Genomic DNA, 17,291 nt, shown 5'->3' on the forward strand with positions numbered 1-17,291 from the left:
CCCGAGCAGCCATTGCATCCTGTGCTTCGAGTCCTGTGGACTCTGCCGGCTTAGGCATTGTCTTTTCATCTCCACTCTCTCTGGGCCCCTCAGTCCCCAAGCCTCTGCTGCCTCTGCTCCCGGCTCCCACAGGCCCTCGGATCTGTGGGTGTGTGCTTCCCTTCCCTCCAAGCTGAGATCTAGCAAGGTGGCCACGCTGGTCCAGAGGGCTGGCTGGAGAACGGTGCCGTTTTTAAGATGGTCCCTTGTCCCAAGTCCAGTGCAGGAGGGGGGGGGTGGGACCCCCAAAGCCCAGGGGCGAACATCCACAGAGGCTATGTTGGGGACTCACGATCTTCAGGAGGGAGCAGGCACCACTGGGAGGGTGGGAGAACTCGGGGTCATCGGGCCAGCGGACCCTGATGAGCTGTTGCTCTGGGGTTCTGGGCCCCGCTGCTGTTACGCAGGGCTTCTGTAGGAAATCTGACGTCCTTCCTTAACCATTACGGCATGCTGGGCTTGGGGTCTTGGCCCACATGACCAGGGACCTTGAGCCGGAATCTTGCGATAAGCCATTTATCTGTTTGTCACAAAGACAGAGCAGCATCTGCCAGTGACATTGGGAGGTGGCCTTTGTCACAGGCAGCAGTTTCTCAAGATGGCTGTGAGCTTACTCTCCTAAGAGCTGCAATTCAAACCCAGTGTGGAGATGTGACTGTTTAAAGGAGTGTGGAGACCAGGCTGTACAGAGACCCGTGATTACGTAACGCTCTCACAAAGACCAGGGCTCCAAAGGAACCGTCTCCCAGGCTCCCTCTTCAGAGAGCCTGGCTCTGCACGTTTGTGGGTGCCTGGGCTATGTCCTCTGCTGGACCCTCTGCCTCTTTGAGGCTCTGCACACCCTGGTGGAGACGGGGAAGGTGCCAGGATGGGAAGACAGAGACTGGGTGTGGCCCGAGTAATGCCAGCTTCCCGGCTGGGACTCCCCACCACGCCTCAGCGGGCTTCAGCGAAGGCAGTGCCCAGGAGGAGGGAGGCTGGGAATGACAGCTACAGGAAGCAGAGAAACCATGTCACCTCTCATGAGCGTGTGACCCACTACAGCGCGGGAAGCTTACTCTAACGTGCAGGATATATAAATGCTTCGTTAGTAGCCGTTCAGGTTCACGTCAGCGTTCATCAGTTAACGGTTCTTCTCCCCCACGCTGTACCCATCCGTTTGCTTGGTGAGTTTCTTCTCGCCTCCTGCCCCTGAAGATGCAGAAGTAAACCTGGGTTGCTCCCTCTGGACGTAGCACCGAGCCTCAGTAAGTGGAGATGGCTTGGTGGAGTCCAGGCCAGGTTGGTGACGGGCTCCAGGTTTTCCACTGAGCACGAGTTGGTGGTTAGTCTCACTTGCTCTGAGGAGTGATGGGCGGGGCGTGGGCCCTGGCTGTGGACCTGTGGGCACTGTCTTGGTTTTCAGTTAAGAGCGGCGCACTCGAAGCCGGCTCTCATTTAAGCCAGTGTGGGAGCAGTCAATATGTATCATGTGTCTCTGAAGCTGGGCTCCCGATCAATTGCAATTAGTTTGCAGCAGATTGCATTAACGTATCTAAAATTAATACGGCCAGTGTTCTAATGAAAAGGAATTGACCACGGCCACACGGTGGCTGTTTTTATTCTCCTCAAATGTGCTTTTCAAACTGTGCTTTCTTCTTCTTTGCTTAATGGCTTCAAATTGGTATGTCAACATAGACTTAATCTATTGATCCTTCCCATTTGCCTTTTAAGACTGGGCCCAGATAATGGCACATGGGTAACATTAGTGCTTTCTTTCATTAGAGGGCTCTTATTAAATGCCTCAAACTTGTGTTTTTCTTGGGATGTTAGGTGGCATGCCACTGAGACGCCTAAGCCTGTGGATATGTTCATATAGGAAGTCTTGTGCTTTCCTAATCATGATTGTTTCACCAAGGCTTGAGATTGAGAAGTAAGAGTAACCACTAACCTACAGTTAAGAAATAACGTTGGCAAATGACGTAGCCTTGCTTGTCTGGCAGATAATGTTTACCCCAATGTTACTCTAGAGAAGAACTGCAGTCAACTTCAGCGTGGAAAACATCATTTCTAGTATTTGTGAGAGCGGAAGAGCTGTCTATAGGTTTGATCGATCGTTTGATCGTGTCAAATTTGAACTTTTTTTACAAGTGTGCATCATTCGTATGTATTGTTTTTCACATTTCTTTTTCAGATCTTAAGGACTAATTACTCTTCTATTTTGGCGGCACCAGTTCCTGGGGATGAAAGGTTGTTAGCACCGGGGACAAAAGGCAGGCTCTGTTCATTGGGCATCCGGCTGGTGTCTTCTTAATATTCCCCACGTGCCAAGCACCTTGGCAGTCTTCCTAAGTGTGTTGGTCAGCTTCATGGAGCTGTGATCAAAATACCCTCTGTAAGAGCAGCTTAGAGAAGGAAAAGTTTACTTTGGTTTGTGGTTTCAGAGGTTCAGTCCGTGGTTGGCCGAGTCCACAGCTCTGGGCCTCAGTGAGCAGCACATCATGGTGGAAGGGGCTGGTGGAGGAACGGTGCCCAGCACGCCCCAGTGACTGCTTCCCCCACTCACACCCCTCCTGCCTGTTCATTCAGATCATCAGTCTGTCCAGCAGGTGACCCACGGATGCAGCCAGGGCTCTCGTGGCACCACCGCCCCACCTCTGAACGTGGCTGCACTGTCTGACAGGCGAGTCCTGGGGAACCTTCCAGGTCCAGGCCGTAGCACCGAAGGTGCAGCAGTTGGAGACACCCTCTGCCCCTCAGTGGACCAGGCTAGTCCTGAGGTTCTAGGGCCTCTCTGGGTCCCCTTGTCTAAAAGAACTCATGAGTGCATCCTGGCTGGGAGGATTCCAAGGAAAACGACATTCTAAGAACATTCTAGAGGCCTTGAAAGGGTATGGTCCCGTGTGTCGATGCCCTGCAGACCCAGGGATCCAGGTGTGGGCAGTGTGCAGGTCCCAGGCCCCCGTCCAGAGCCTCACGTGATCATAGTGCCGCGTGGGGACCAGGAAGTTTGTCCTGACACCTTCTGGTGCCTGGCACGCAGCCCTCACTCCCTGTCGCCATTTGAAATTTGCATTCATGGTGTGTGTGTGTGTGTGTGTGTGTGTGTGTTTGGTTAAAATAGTACTTACTCATGAGGAATGTCAGTAGGTTTGTTTTTCTTTGTCTGTAAACTGGTCGCGTGCTGCCTGCCAAGGGCAGGGGAGGGCTGGCTGAGGGTTTCCCACTGTGTGCAGCCTCCTCACCTCTGTCCTCCGTGTCCCCAGGTGCCTCCTGTGACCGGCAGACGGTGGCTGAACCTGCAGGAGTACCAGAGCAAGAAGCTGATGTCGGACAACGGGGTGCGCGTTCAGAGGTTCTTCGTGGCCAGCACCGCGAGCGAAGCCCTGGAGGCGGCCAAGAGGCTGAGTGAGCCCTGGGGCTGCGTGCACTCGCTCGGGTGGAGCTCAGGGTGGTGGCTGGGCTGTGACTGCGTGGTCAGACACAGGTGCAGGGGCTCTTTGAGGGCGGAAGCGCTCATTGGGAATGGTGACTCTGAACTTGACATGGGCGTCCCTTCCTGGAGCTGTCTGCACCCCTCCCTGGTGTCCCACTGTGGCTCCGTGGCTGGGAGAAGCAGGGCTGAAGGGCGTGGAGAAGCCCACTGCAGGTGGGTCAGGACAGCGGCTGGCCCCTCCAGGCCTCCCCTGCATGAGCTGGGAAGAGCGGGGTGCAGACCCTGGCGGCACCTCTGCCTCCCCTACACTCTGTCCCTTTGTGTAAGGGTCAGCTTCCATCTCTGCCTCTGCTTTACAGCACGTGGACCGGCCATCGTGTTCCTCCCCAGCACTGGCCTGCGTCTCTGGGCGGCCGCACTTGTGGTGGTGGAGGTCTAACCAGTTCTAGGTGTGGACTGTGACATCCAGAGCCAGGTCTGCCCATTGCTGCTCAGTGACCGTCTGGTAGCAGATCAGATTCTTATTGTCTGTCTAGATTACCACTGTAGAATGTGTGCGCCACAGGGCTACGTTTTAAGCTTCCAGTGGTCATTTTGAAAGAAGCAACAAGAAATGGGTGAAGCTGACTTTAATAACACATTTTATTCACCCCGGTATTTCCAAATAGCAGCTGTTTCAACATGTCAACTGGAATTACGACGTTATCAGCGGGGAGGGATGCAGTGGTTCACACCCGAAATCCCAGCGACTCGGGAGGCTGAGGGAGGAGGATGGTAGGTCCAAGGCCAGCCTGGGCAACTTGGGGAGACTAAGGTTCCGGGGGAGCAGTCAGCGGGGGCGCCCCTGCTTCCATCCTCAGCACTACAGAGGAGGGCCTTTGTGTTTCCACCTGTCGTCTTCACCAGTCTGGCCCCTGCCTCTCGCTGCCCCTGGGTGGTGGTGTGTGGACAGTGCCTGCCCTTTGGCCAGGGCGGGTCTGGATGTGGAAGGGGCCATGTGCTTTCTTTGCCTGTTCCCTGCCAGAAGCAGAGGAGGTCCTGCGCCTGGTGGGTTTGTGCGAACAGGCCTGAGGTCGGCTCCGGCCGTCTGCCCTCCTGCAGGGTTGGTGCTGAGGCACTGCCCAGCCAGGCAGTGCGCTTCTTTTCTCTCCTGCGGCTTGTCAGCTGAAGAGTGTGTGGTCCCCTGCCTAGACAAGGGCCCCGTCAGCTCTGGGACTAGCTGCGGAAGACAGGGGAGCCCTCCCTCTAGAATGTTCTAGACAGTCACTGGTAGTTTTTAGATGCTAATGCAGAAATGGGGAGCAACTTGTACCTTAGGAAATGAAGACTGGTTTCAGTTTCAAAACTAAGTTTAGTCTTTGCGGTGAAGAACTGCGGTGACCTTAGCCCCGGCCTGTGCAGGACACGTGCCTACAGGAAGGGTCCTTCTGTTTGGTCTCCCTGTGGTTTGGGGATGGGGAAATGGGGGCAAAGCGGTGTGAAGTTCAGGCTGGCCTTTAGTCCTCATTCTCCCCTTATTAAAGGTGGTGAGGTGCTCGTACTCCGGGCCTCAGGGTCACTTCTAAGGGACTTTAGAAGCCCCTCCTGGCTCCCGCAGCCCGGTTGGCTTAGGTGCCTCACAGCTGAGATGACCTGTTGCAGATTTTCATGGGGATAAGGGCTCATGAACTGATCAGCCGCCTCATCATGGGCTTGTCTTAGAGTGACATCACCTCATGGTTGGGGACGTAGGCCGTGCTTTTCACGTTGTGTTTGCTCTGGAGGAGTTGGCAGTGTGGTGTACCTGTGGGCCAGGGGAACTGACGGTCCAGGTGGTTAAACTCAAACAGGGAAACTTCCAGGAAACCTCACTTGGTTCTTGAGGTGTGGTTTCAAGATCCGGAACACTGCAGGTGTGCACCCTCACCCTGCACACCTGGTGTCCCAGAGGGCCTGTGGCTGGCCCAGGGCCTCGCAGTGACCCTGCTCAGGGCTGGACAGGGAGGGGGGAGCTAATCCCAGCACCTCCTTTGAATGAGTGAACCTTTGAACTCAGCGGCTGTGTTAGCCCCAGGTCTCTTCTGGTCTCCGTTGTTGGATAGGTTTTGGGTTGAGAGGGAGTTCCCAGCCTGGAAGACGAGCTGAGAGACCAGTTCCAGCAGGTCGGAAGTGCACCAGGAAACACAAAGGAAGTGTGTGCCTACCACAACTGCCTGGAGAGAGGCAGCGAGAAGAATGTGGCAGAACTTCAGTGTTTGTGCAGAAGTGTTCTGGCAGAAGTTCAGTGTCAGGATGAGATCGACCAGAAGTGCAGAGGAGTGTACCAAGGAGATTGCAGGGTGGATCTCACACCCTCTTCCTGCTCGTCCTAGGATCATGGTTTCCACCAGTCACATGATGTCAGAACAGCAAAGTGCGGAGAATACCCGTGCATGAGGCACGCAGCGAGTCTTGCCTAAGTTTTCATTGCTGTCCTCACCAGGGGCATCTACTTCTAGGCGGTTGACTACTGTCCTGAGGCAGATTCCCAGATTAGAGACATCTGATGATCCGTGTCCTGTCAATCACGTGTTGGAGAGTTCGTAATTTAATTGCAGAGGTTTATAAATGACTGAAACGTATTTGATTTTCCTTTTACTTTGCTTTTTGGATGTACTTTGTTGTAAAATGACATTTTGTAAAGTACTTGAGGATGAGTGTTGATAATATCCACTGTGCTCTGTGTGGGTTGCTGCAGGTCTTTTGTCGGAACCCATGTTCCTGGCCAGCCATTGGCTGTCTGTCCCTGCCTCCCCTGGCCCCAGTGGACCTCGTCACCTCTTGGTTTCCCTGAACCTCCCCTTCCTCTTCTCTCCATCTTCCCCCCCCCGGGGCATCTCCAGATCGTCTGTGTGGCTTCTCGTCCACTCACCTGCCACCTTCTGCCTTTGTTGGGGCAGCACTGCTGTTTGGTAGGTGAGGAATCAGCAAGATGAGGTTAAAAACTTGCCAAGTTGCAGAGCTGTAACCAACAGAGCTGGGACTGGGACCAGCCAGATTAGATTTGGTGTCCTCCCATCTCTTTTCCTTGTTGCTGACTTGATGATGATATTCTTAGGGGACTGTTTTGTGTGGCTCAGCATTTTTCAGGTGGAGAATGTGTATTAATAAAATTAGAAGATTCGATTAGCACTGGGTGTGGCAGGTTCTAAGGTGCCATTTATAGAAACCATGATCTGCAGATATTTTCTTAATGATCCGTTTTGTTGCCTCTCTGGGCAGCAGAGCCGTTTGCTGTGGGTCGTGCAGAGCTCGTTAACGTGAACATTTGTTTAAAAAGGGCAGCACACAGCATTTTTTCCTGAAACGCAATGGATAACAATAAGACATCGCGCGGGAGCCTCATTTTCTTGTGTGGAAAATGGACTTATGTCTGATTGAGAGTGAATCTGGCTTGGTGAATTAAGATCTCAGTGGGTGGATGGTGTCCATTTCTGTAGCAGTTCATAGGGAACCTTCAGATGAAAATTAATGAATACCACTGGCGGCTAATTACAGCGCACCTACTGTGTGAGCGTGTGATCTTCTTGTTGCCTTTCAGTCCTCATCACAGACGAGCAAAGGGTCATTTCTAACTCTCCACGAGAGCCTGTCTTCAAAGAGGATTTGCATGCCAGCATCGTGAAACTTACCTCGACCTCTCAGTTTTTGGAGTCTCTATGACTTAATTAATTCTTCCCTCCATGTGGACAGGAGGCTCCCAACATTTGATTAAGCAAGAAAAGAGTATTTCAAAATCTCCACGGTTTTATGTTTTTGCCATAAAAGAAAATTGAAATATGAATGGAGAAATTAATCTTCTTTGAGCTAATGACATGCACCCTAAAACGCAGATAAGGAGTTTTATCGAACGTGGCTAGCTTGGATTGCTTTCAGCTCCAACACGTTGCAATTCGTCAATATGATAACTTACTCTTTTTATTTTGCATAGTCAGGTCCCCCAGCCTGGTGGATCGGCTGCACCATCGAGGACCTGCCGTCCATGGCTGATGACTGACAGTACTGTGAACACGGCCGGCAACTGAATGTCTTGATAGATGAGGCTTTGTCTGTCACGTTAATGTGGCTAGGATCTTGCAGAAAAATCTTTCGTCCTTTGTGTTGAGATGATGTTCCTTTTTGTCCTTCAGTGTCAGGCCACGATGTTGCTGGTTTCTGTGAATTAGACCTGCATTTTCCTAGCACACCAGTGGCCTGTTGCCGTCTGGAATGGGTAATGCAGAGACACTGCTCATGGATGGCAGGCGTGACCTCTCAGAGGCTGAAGTAGTGTCCACCCTGGGTGAGAGGTGACTGTGCCCGCTGTGGGTCCCTTTGGCTCTTTCCTGTTTTCTGAGCCTGGTTCTCCTACCTTCTTGGACGGCGAGCTTTCTGCTGATTGAACTCAGCGTCCCCGCTCATGCAGATGGAGTGTCTGTCACAGGTCCCCAGACACAGCAGGTGGCCCACCATCCATTACTGTGATCAGGAGACCTCCCCTTGCCAGTGTGTACTCACGATGCCCCTTAAGGGGGTGCCTGAGTTGAACTTAGCGGTTTGCCTGAACTGCATTTATGAAGAGGATTCCACTCCACAAGTTGTGGCTTTTATCACATTTCCTACTGTATGTGTATTTGCACGGAGAGCCCCCTTTACACACACACACACACACACACACAATTTTAGTTGTAGATGGACGCTATGCCTTCACTTTATCTATTTATTAATTTTAATGTGGTGCTGAGGTTGGAACCCAGCACCTCACGCGTGCAAGGCAAGTGCTCTGCCACGGAGCCACAATCCCACCCCGAGGAGGGCCTCTTTTTCTAAAGTCATCTTTTTTATTTTCCTGAGTCTGTGCGTGTAGATGGGGTTCTTGGTCTTCTCCTTCCATGTTTCTGAGTGCTGAGTGAGGATGTCTTGTCATTAATTGCCTGCTCATGTGCCTGAATAGGAGCAGCCAGAGAGCTGTGGAGTGAGGGACCCGACCACAGTGGATGGGCAGGCTGGGTGGACACAGCTTCCTCTCACTTCCCTTGGACACCAGGGACCAGCGCCCTGAGAGGCAGTGGCTCATCTTCAGGCGGGTGCTGTAGCAGCACAGGGATGTGTTCTGCTCTCCTTCTGAGCCACGATAGCTCACGGCTTGTAACCTCCACTCTTTATTCATTCATTCACTTTTTTAGGCAATATTAACTTCTGGGTACATATTTAAATAGTATGATTAAAGTGGAATGAGTTTCTTTATAAATTTGGAAAAGCATTAGGCATACAGCTTTTAGATTTTTTTTTTTAAATTCTACATTGTAACATGAGGGTTACCCATCGAAGCCCACTTATACTTGTGGGTTTCCTGTCGTGACTTTTTTGGTGTTGCTCTTTTGCTCTGCATTGGCACAGCTAGCTTCCATAACACACACCCTGGCCGATTCTCGATTCTCAGTGGCCCATGTAATAGAGGTGCTTCGCGCTCACAGAGGAGTCCTGCGGGCTGTTCTTGGCCTACTTAGGGATCATGCTGCTTGCACCATTTCACTCAGCATTGGCTCCCAAAGAGGAGCTGAGAAGTGTGCCTCTGCCAGCCTTCCAGCCACACGTGGACCCCTGTCCCCCAGCCCTGCACAGGCCCCCACCGCCCCCACGCAGGCCTCCAGCCACGCACAAGGGACCCTGAGGACGCAGGCCTCCAGCCACGCACAGGGGACCCTGAGGACGCAGGCCTCCAGCCACGCAGAGGGGCCTCGCAGGACCATGCCTTCCGTCCTCGCTTAGGGGCCCCCGGAGGACACACGCCTTCCATCCACGTGCAGGGGGCGACCTAGAGGGACCACGTTACTGCAGCTCAGTCTGTTGGCCGCCGTTGCTCATGATGGCAGCTGCAAGGTTGGAGGAGGGGCTTCAGTCTCTGCTTAGGAAGAGGAAGTGGGTTTGGTGATCACGGTCTCTTCCGCGGTGGGCCTTTAGAGCCTCAAGAAAGCCCGTCGTTGCTTGCAGGTGTGGAGTGAGCACAGGCTGTGTCGTCACGTGCGCTTACCCAGCTCTGGTGTGGCCACCCCAAGCCACAGCTCACTTGGCTGTGACGCTGGGAGTCCTAACACAGCCTTCCCGGGTGATTTGGCTTAGCCAAAAGGTGGCATGTGCAGGTGAGGAACTCACCACATCCCTTCCTGTAAATGTCAGAACCAGTGTTTTGAGCCTTCGTGGAGAATATAACAGCTATTAAAAACATCAGTAGCAGGTAGAAGTAAAACTTTCCAGTGCTCCTGCAGTAGGCGCGTGGCGAGCCACGTTTATTGTTCAGCTTGTCGGATGACTTGGTACTGAATATACAATTACTCCCATACGCCAGGTGATCTTTTCTAGGAAGATGACGGCATATGAAGTCAAAGTTGCATGATTTTGAAAGAAAGTGAAAATCAAACCGTCTTTGTCCTGCAGCAGCATAAGCATCACCTGAGGGTTTATGTTGTTGGGATTCTCCTCGGTCCTCAGGTGGCAGTGCTTACCAGACCCTCTTAGGGCCAGGGCTGCACTTGAGGTTCCTAGGTTGTCTGCAAAAAAGTCAGGAGATGAGTTTACGAGGTCAGAAAAGATCGTATGGCTTGATCTACCTGAGGGTGAGAATCAGATGAGCAACAAGCTCACTCGATGTGTATGTTTTCTCTTCCATTCAGTGTGGAACAGACTACAGGATTGGGGAGTGTGTTTGCTCAAATTACTTGTGAACCAAGTACCAGAAGATTTCTTTTCCTTCTGGGGTCTTGGGCTTGAATTAACGTAAGGGTCACCGCTGATGGGAAGAGGGAAGATGTGGATATCCGAACGGTCTGATATGCAGATGTCAGACCACAGAGCCTCAGGTGCTCCCTGTAGCAACAGAGAGAGACTGTGTGTGAATCTGCGTCTTCTCTGTAAGCCACCAGCCTTCTGCATTTGAGTAGGAGGATCCCCGCCCTTCTTACACTCCCCCGAGTCCTCCTGGGGAGGGCTACATGTGCAGTAAGTGGCCCGTGCCTGCTGAACACAGCACGGCTCCTCCGCCCGTCCCTCACCCTTGGAGCTGCTTCCCGCCTGGGTCCATGGTCTTCCCTCCACAGCCTTACACAGTGGGGACGATGGTGGGGGTTCAAGCCCTCCATTTGTTACTTCCAGCCATGCCGTCCCTGGCAGTCACTGACCTTCAAGACCCTCGGTTTCCCCATAGGTAAAATGGGCTCAGTGAGACTTCCTAGGGGAGCTGTGTGTGTCTGTGCACTGAGATTGTGCCCGTGGGAGGTAGCAGGGCTGTGTACCCCGACGTCTCAGTAGCTGGTGGCTGTGTACCCCGACGTCTCAGTAGCTGGTGGCTGTGTACCCCGACGTCTCAGTAGCTGGTGGCTGTGTACCCCGACGTCTCAGTAGTTGGTGGCTGTGTACCCCGACGTCTCAGTAGCTGGTGGCTGGGATCATTACCACTGTCATTATCACCCACTTGTCCTGGGCCAGCTGGTCTGTCAGCTGTTCAGTGGAGCCTCCTGGGCAGCCTGGGGGGTGGTTAAGAAGGTGGGCCCAGGAGATTCTTGGTCAGAACCCCAGCTCCACCCTTCTGGGCTGTCTCAGCTCCTCTGAGCCTCCTCTGTGTTCCACAGAAGGGTCTGTCCTTTGGTTTTGGGGGGTGAGCCAGCATAGCAGTGTCCGCCTCTTGGGAAGCGTGGTAGATGGTGTCATGGCCCGTGGTTTCTCCTGCCCAGTGTGGGTGCGGGCCCCGTCTCTTAGGTGCAGGCGGCAGGGCTGTCCCTTAGCCTCTGGAGTCCACATTCCCGAGCACAGAGCCCATTTCTCCTGACCACTGAGGGCTGACCGCTCCCCGAGCACTTTTCGTGTAGGAAGATGTGATGTGTCTGTGCATCCACGCGGGAGGCTCCAAGACAGACTGGTGGTGAGGTTTTCCTGAGAGAGCCGAGATGCTCCCTCCCTTGGCTTGCGGGGGACTGAGTCGACCCTGTCGTTAGGGGACTCTGCTGACATCAGTCCCCTACTCTCCCAGGGCCTCTAGTCAAACAGTGAAGTGTGAGTCTCCTCACTCCAAGAGTGACATTCAGAAGTGGCTCCTTGCTAGCAAGGGTCAGAACAGGCTCCCTGCCCTGTGGGAAGGAACACGCCGCTTTAACTCCTACCTGCTAAGTCATGCAGCCTTCAGGCGAAGGACGAGCAGGGGCCAGGGGACTTCCTGACCGGGCTGTGTGCAGGGAGCGGGACCCGGGGACATGCGTGGTGCAGGCTGTCTGTTCCCCTTCGTCCTCTGTCCCTGGCGCCTGGACTGTAGTGTGGGTTCCATGCATGGTGCCTCATGGAAAAACTCACAGAACAGCCAGATGCCCTCCCTGACCTCTCTGTGGGGACGCCAGGCGTTTCCTTAAGGCCATCGGGTGGTGTCCTTGAGCCTGGCTTAAGGGGAGGGGAGCTAAGGAATCAGCAGGCCCAGGGGCCCTGGTGGGAAGTGGGGGAATCAGGAAGGAGCGTGGCAGGGGGTGGCCTTGCCTGTTGCCATTGGTGGTGGGATACGGCCCGGTGTTCCCTGAGGCTGGGCCTTCTGGGCCACCATACAGCCTTGCTCAAAATGTGACTCAGGGTTTGGACGTGAGGTGTCCCCGCAAAGCTCTTGTTAATACAGGAGTGGATTGTGAGAGCTGTGACCTATCGGTCCATCCTGTTTGATGGACTGACTGGGTGGTACCCGTGAGCAGGTGAGGTCAGGTGCAGAGGCCGGTCACAGGATGTGTCCTGAGAGATGCATCTTTCCCCTTTTCCTCTGCTTCCTGACTCCACCCTGAGCTCAGCAGCTTTCGTCCAGGGGCCTGTCCACCATGATGTGCCGCCTCCCCTTGGGCCCAGAGCAGTGGAGTGGGCCGTCGACGGACCGAGGCCTCTGCGACCAGAAGCCTCCTCTCCACTGTTCTTGTGGACATTTTGGTCACAGGGATGTGATAGTAAGTAAAACAAACTGCACTGAGGGAGGAGGGCTGGTCACTATGGCTCACCTGACCATGTGGCGCAGAAGCCCTTGGAGCTGATTTGTGGAAGGAGTTTAGAAAGTTCCGAGACGCAAGCTGGAAACGCTTTAGGGTGTTTGGCAGAGCTTAATGAGTGGTTCTGTTGGGATCTCAGGAGGCTAGAGTGTGAAGGGCATGTGGGCTGTGCTCATGAGGTTTCAGAGGGGAATGTGGCCTCTATTCAGAATTCATCTAGAGGCCACTGGTGTGCGTTAGACGATGTGAGGCTAAATTTAAAAGCAATAGACTGATGAGTCTGGTGGAATAAATTTCCAGGTAGCACAGTGTTCAGTCAGTGGCATGGATGTTGCTATAGCTTTCAGCAAGTTCCACTGTGAGACCTGAGAGCAGAAAACAAAGTAAAAGGGTTTTAACAACTTGCAGTTTGGTGAGAAAAGTACATAGAGTTAGGGATAGGGAAGGTATGCCTATTGAAGAATGCCGCAGTCTGGCTCGGCACAAATGCCGCAGTCTGGCTGGGCACACAATCACGAGCCACCACACAGCTTGTAGATTCAAACAGCAACTCTTTATTCCCGAACTCATACCAGCCGTCTACAATCACGTTCTGGGGAAATCCACGTTCTCTTCCCAAATCCACTCCACTGGGCTTCTATCTCCAAAATATACTGTCTAAATCCCGTGAGAACTCAAGGGGAACTCAGGCAGCAGGATACGCCCTATTCCCAGCAGGAATAATCTTAAACCTTAAACCTGGAACCTAAACTGGGAACGCCCTAAACACGATTATCTTAAAACCACCGGGAACACCCTAATCTGCCTTGGTCCTTGAGCAAGGTCACGTACATTCAATGTCACTGCAACATGTCAGCAACATGGGGTACGCTGGCAAGGAAATTGTCATACCTACTTGGCTAATGGTTCCCAGCAGCAGCCCCTAAAGAGGTGCTGAGTGCTTTGCACACAGACGACAGGAAAGATACTTTGAGGGCCTCTCAGGAATTTGAAGACCACACCCACTGCAGGCTCCAGGAACAGAAGAAACGATTCCTTTGAGAAGAGATCAAGGGGCATCCTGCTGGCACAGGGGAGCCTAGGAAGTTGGTGAGCCACGTAGCCACTCAGGCTGCCATAGCTGTGAGTCTGGGATCCCAGGTATTGCAGGAGCTGGCGACAGACCTTGGCGTCAACCACGTGGTGCTGGTTCTGCAAGAATGCAGGATGATCAGGTTAAGGGGTCACGGAAGCTTCCACTGAGGTTTCAAAGGAAGGACTGGGAGGCCAGGCCACGTGTAGGAGGGTTGGATTCCTTACGGGCTGCTCTTGACAAGGTGATGTGTGACGCTGTCAAGGTGAAGCTAAAGCTGGAATGGAGACCTCTGGAATTCAGAGACGCCAGCAACGTGGACTGTGTCCTCCCAGAGCTGTGTGTGTAGTTACCAGACCTGTTGCCCGACTGGGTTTCAGCCCTGTTTTGACCCCACCCCTCTTTCTGTGCTCTGTCCCTCCCTTTTGGGTGTAAATAATTGGTTTTGGTTTTTACAGAGGCTCACACAGGAGTTTGCCTTGAGTCTCGGATGAGACTTTGAATTTTGAGGCAGCGATGGAAATGTTAAGAGTAGGCGGCTCTCGGAGATGGACTAAATGTACTTTGCGTTGTGCGATGGACATGAGCTTTGGGAGCCCCAGGTGGAATATATCTTTGGATGTGAGGTGTCCCCAGTGAGCTCCTGTGTTTCTGCAGGGACAGTCAGAGGTGAAACAGTTGGACTGTGAGAGCTGTAACCTATCAGTCCTTCCTAGTGGACTGACGGGGTGGTAACCACTGGGCTGTGTCCGTAGGAGGTGGGTCCCTGGGGCATGTCCTGGAAGCGGGCACCCTCCTCGTGAGTCCCTCCCCACCCTCTGCTTCCTGCCTGCCGTGAGGGGACAGCTCTCCTCTGTGGCTTCCTCGGCTGTGATGTCCTGCTTCATCCTGGGCCAGAGCTGTGGGCTCAATTCTGGGACTGTGAGCCAAAATGAACCTCCCTCCTCTGAGCTGTTCTTGATGGGTATTTTGGTCACCAGGATATAAAAGCGGACTGGCACGGTCGTGATGGTGGGATCTGGCGCTGCCCAGACTGAGACAGCTTGGCCCCCGCCAGGCTCTCTGGGCTCCCTCAGGTCCTGTGAATGCCAGCCCCTGGTCGGCAGTGGCTTTTGTTCTGTTGACCTTGCGTTCAGCCCGAGGGGCTCTGAGGTGGGCTCCTTCAGTTGAGAGGTGCCCGGATATGCTCAGTTCAGTGCCGTTTCCATTCCCGACTCCCCGACTTCCGGGGAAGATAGCTCAGCTTCCTTGCCAGAGGATGTATGTGTAACAAGAGGGTAAAATAAGGACGGGAGGGACCCAAACACTTGTGATTTAAGTGACCTTGTCTCCTCTGGGATTTCAATCCATTTAACAGTTCTGTCGGGTGCTGGGGTTGACGGGGCACAAGGAGGCCCAGTGTGTGGACTGGCGTGGGAGCCATGGCCACAGGGAAGGTTGTGGTGTGCCAGGCGTTGGAGGCTCCCCAGGGAGGGGCTCCTCCATGGTGGTCACTGGGTGGTCAGGGGCAGCCTCCTGGGAGAGCTACCCATCATCAGTCCACCAGGTTGGGTGAATGGACTTCATTCACTCTGACCCCAGAACAGAAACTTCGTCCTTTTGGGGGGCCCGATGGTCATGCCGTGAGCGGTCATTTTCCTGTCTGTGTGTGGGCTCACCACTTGTGTTAGAGGTAAGAGGCAGAAGTGTAGCTGGAGGGAGCATAGCTGGCCACCTCTGAGATGGGCACTGTTCTGAGCAAGCCCACAGGCGCTGCCCACTTTTGCAGGTCAGGGAACTTGTAGGATTTCCCAGGAGGCAGCTGTCCACCAGCCATACAGGAGCCGGCTATCCGCGGGCACGAGCAGAAGTGTTCCGCAGGACAGGTCTGCTATTGTCCTGGAGACTTAGCAGCCGTGAGGCAGGGTGGCACAGTGTGCTCAGCTGCTGTCCTGGATGAGCCGGGATGGCAGTTTAGGGATTCGTGAGGCCACGGGGTACGGCAGACATTGGGCTGCCCTGGGGCATCCTGCTGCTCAGCTCCTGCCCCCTTCATCTGGACTCGTGCTGGCCCCTTGTTCCCCTGCAGTGTGTGGCCTGAGGAATGAGCATTTGCGCTAGGACGGCTGATCAAGTGTCCGGTTCCTACAGCTCTTTGCTCTGCCCCCTGCCTGTTGGATGGGGTGCCTCTTTGGAGCCAGACCCCTGGCGGCCGGTTGTCTAGGCTGGGCTCTCGGGCAGGTGAGCTCTGTGCCTTGGTTTCCCCAACGCCTCAGGAGCTGGTAGCATTTCTCGCATCGCAGAGCTGCTGTGAGCCCTCATTGTGTGAACTGTCACGATTGTCAACACAGGTGGGTCAGCGGGGAGCTGGTCGTCAGTGTAAAAGGCTCCTTGGATGTTGGCTGCTGTACTTTTGCGGCCGTTCTTATTTAACAGGTGCATTTCCTGGTGCATTTTCTTGATTGGTAGGCCTAAAAGACAGAACCAGTTAGTTACATAAATGGCAACGCCTGTGTCCTGATGAACACTGAAGGGTAATTTGATGCACCTTGCATCCATGCATTTTATGGCTATTTGTAATCTTTCTGCGGGGATCAGTGCACCCCACTTGATAAACTTAACGCACTGTAAACAAGGCTTTGATCTTCCAAATGCAGTCTTCATGGTCCATTAAGACCTCACTGGGTTTTCTCTTACCCTCTACTGGCCGGCGTGCCTCTCTGCTCTTGGGTGCTGGCCTTTCTCTGTGTTTCTTGGCTTCCTTGGGTATTCTGTGTGCTCTCGATTAGGTCAAGCTCGGAGCGCATGCTTTCTCTGGGATGGGAGCTGCTGGACAGACAGCCTTGGGGATCCAAAACAGCCCCACCTGTGTACTTGTTGCTCAGTTTGTTCCAGCAGCTGATTAGAGGTCAGTTAATGCACAGCCCTGCGCCCCGATGAGTATCATGCACTTTTTCCTGGAACCCGTTCTGCATTCAGTGGCTCCATAGGTACCAGAGTCATTTTGCTGTTAGTGTATCCCTGGAACCATGAATCATCCTGGAAGGTTTTTGTTGCTCTGTTTTTGTTCTCTGGTAAAGATAATGCACTGTGGTAGAGTCCTTGCGTGAATGTGATAGAGCCCGGGTTCTATCCCAGTACCCCATAAGAAATAAATAAATGATTTTCTCTTTTAATGTCTCAAGTCTCAGGCGTGGACCTGTTTCCCGCTGGAGACTTTGTGGGGTGGAGAAATGGTGCAATGGGGCCTTAAGCCTCTGAAAACGGGTCCTGGGAAGCCAGCGAGCATGTTGGGAGGCCCGTGGGGAGGAGAGGGTGGACACCCTTCCGAGGTGTGTGACTTACTGGGTTTTATGTATGACCTCGCTGGTTCTTCACCCGGGGCGGGTGTTGATAGGGCAGGGACGCTCTCAGATGAGGAAGTGGATTCAGCTCTAGCAACTGGGTCAGGGTCTCACGGGGGCACACAGGCCACCCCTCCCATGGCAGGGCCAGGGGCAGAAGCACTGACAGAGACCCACATATGTCGAGTGCATTTTATCAGAGCGTAACTCCAGCTCTGTCTGTCCAGGACACCCAGCTGTGGCACAGACAGAGGACAGCCGTCGGGACGCATGCTAGGTTCATGTCTCTGAACCTCATGGAACTTGGGGCAAGAACCTGCAGTACAGGGCTGTCAGCCCCTTCCTGGGTCCCTCTTTCCACCCAGCTCCATCCCACAAGGGGAGCTGCCTCGGGCTCCTGTCTGCTCAGGTCCAGCCACCTCTTCTGCAGGTGGCCT

General features: G+C 53.7%; 1 protein-coding gene across 2 annotated transcripts in view; it reads left to right on the forward strand.

Moving 5' to 3' along the window:
• Suclg2 (succinate-CoA ligase GDP-forming subunit beta) overlaps window positions 1–17,291 on the forward strand; it is a 196,251-nt gene that overhangs the window by 35,303 nt on the left and 143,657 nt on the right. For both annotated transcript variants that reach the window (XM_046425449.2, XM_058573027.1), the window contains exon 2: window positions 3,285–3,426. In XM_046425449.2, coding sequence (XP_046281405.1) covers window positions 3,285–3,426 — 142 coding nt within the window. The remainder of the gene's footprint in view (window positions 1–3,284; window positions 3,427–17,291) is intronic.

Source organism: Marmota monax, unplaced genomic scaffold (genome assembly GCF_021218885.2).
Source record: "Marmota monax isolate L192 unplaced genomic scaffold, Marmota_monax_Labrador192_F-V1.1 WCK01_AAM20220418_F8-fsc00028, whole genome shotgun sequence".
Classification (NCBI taxonomy): domain Eukaryota; kingdom Metazoa; phylum Chordata; class Mammalia; order Rodentia; family Sciuridae; genus Marmota; species Marmota monax.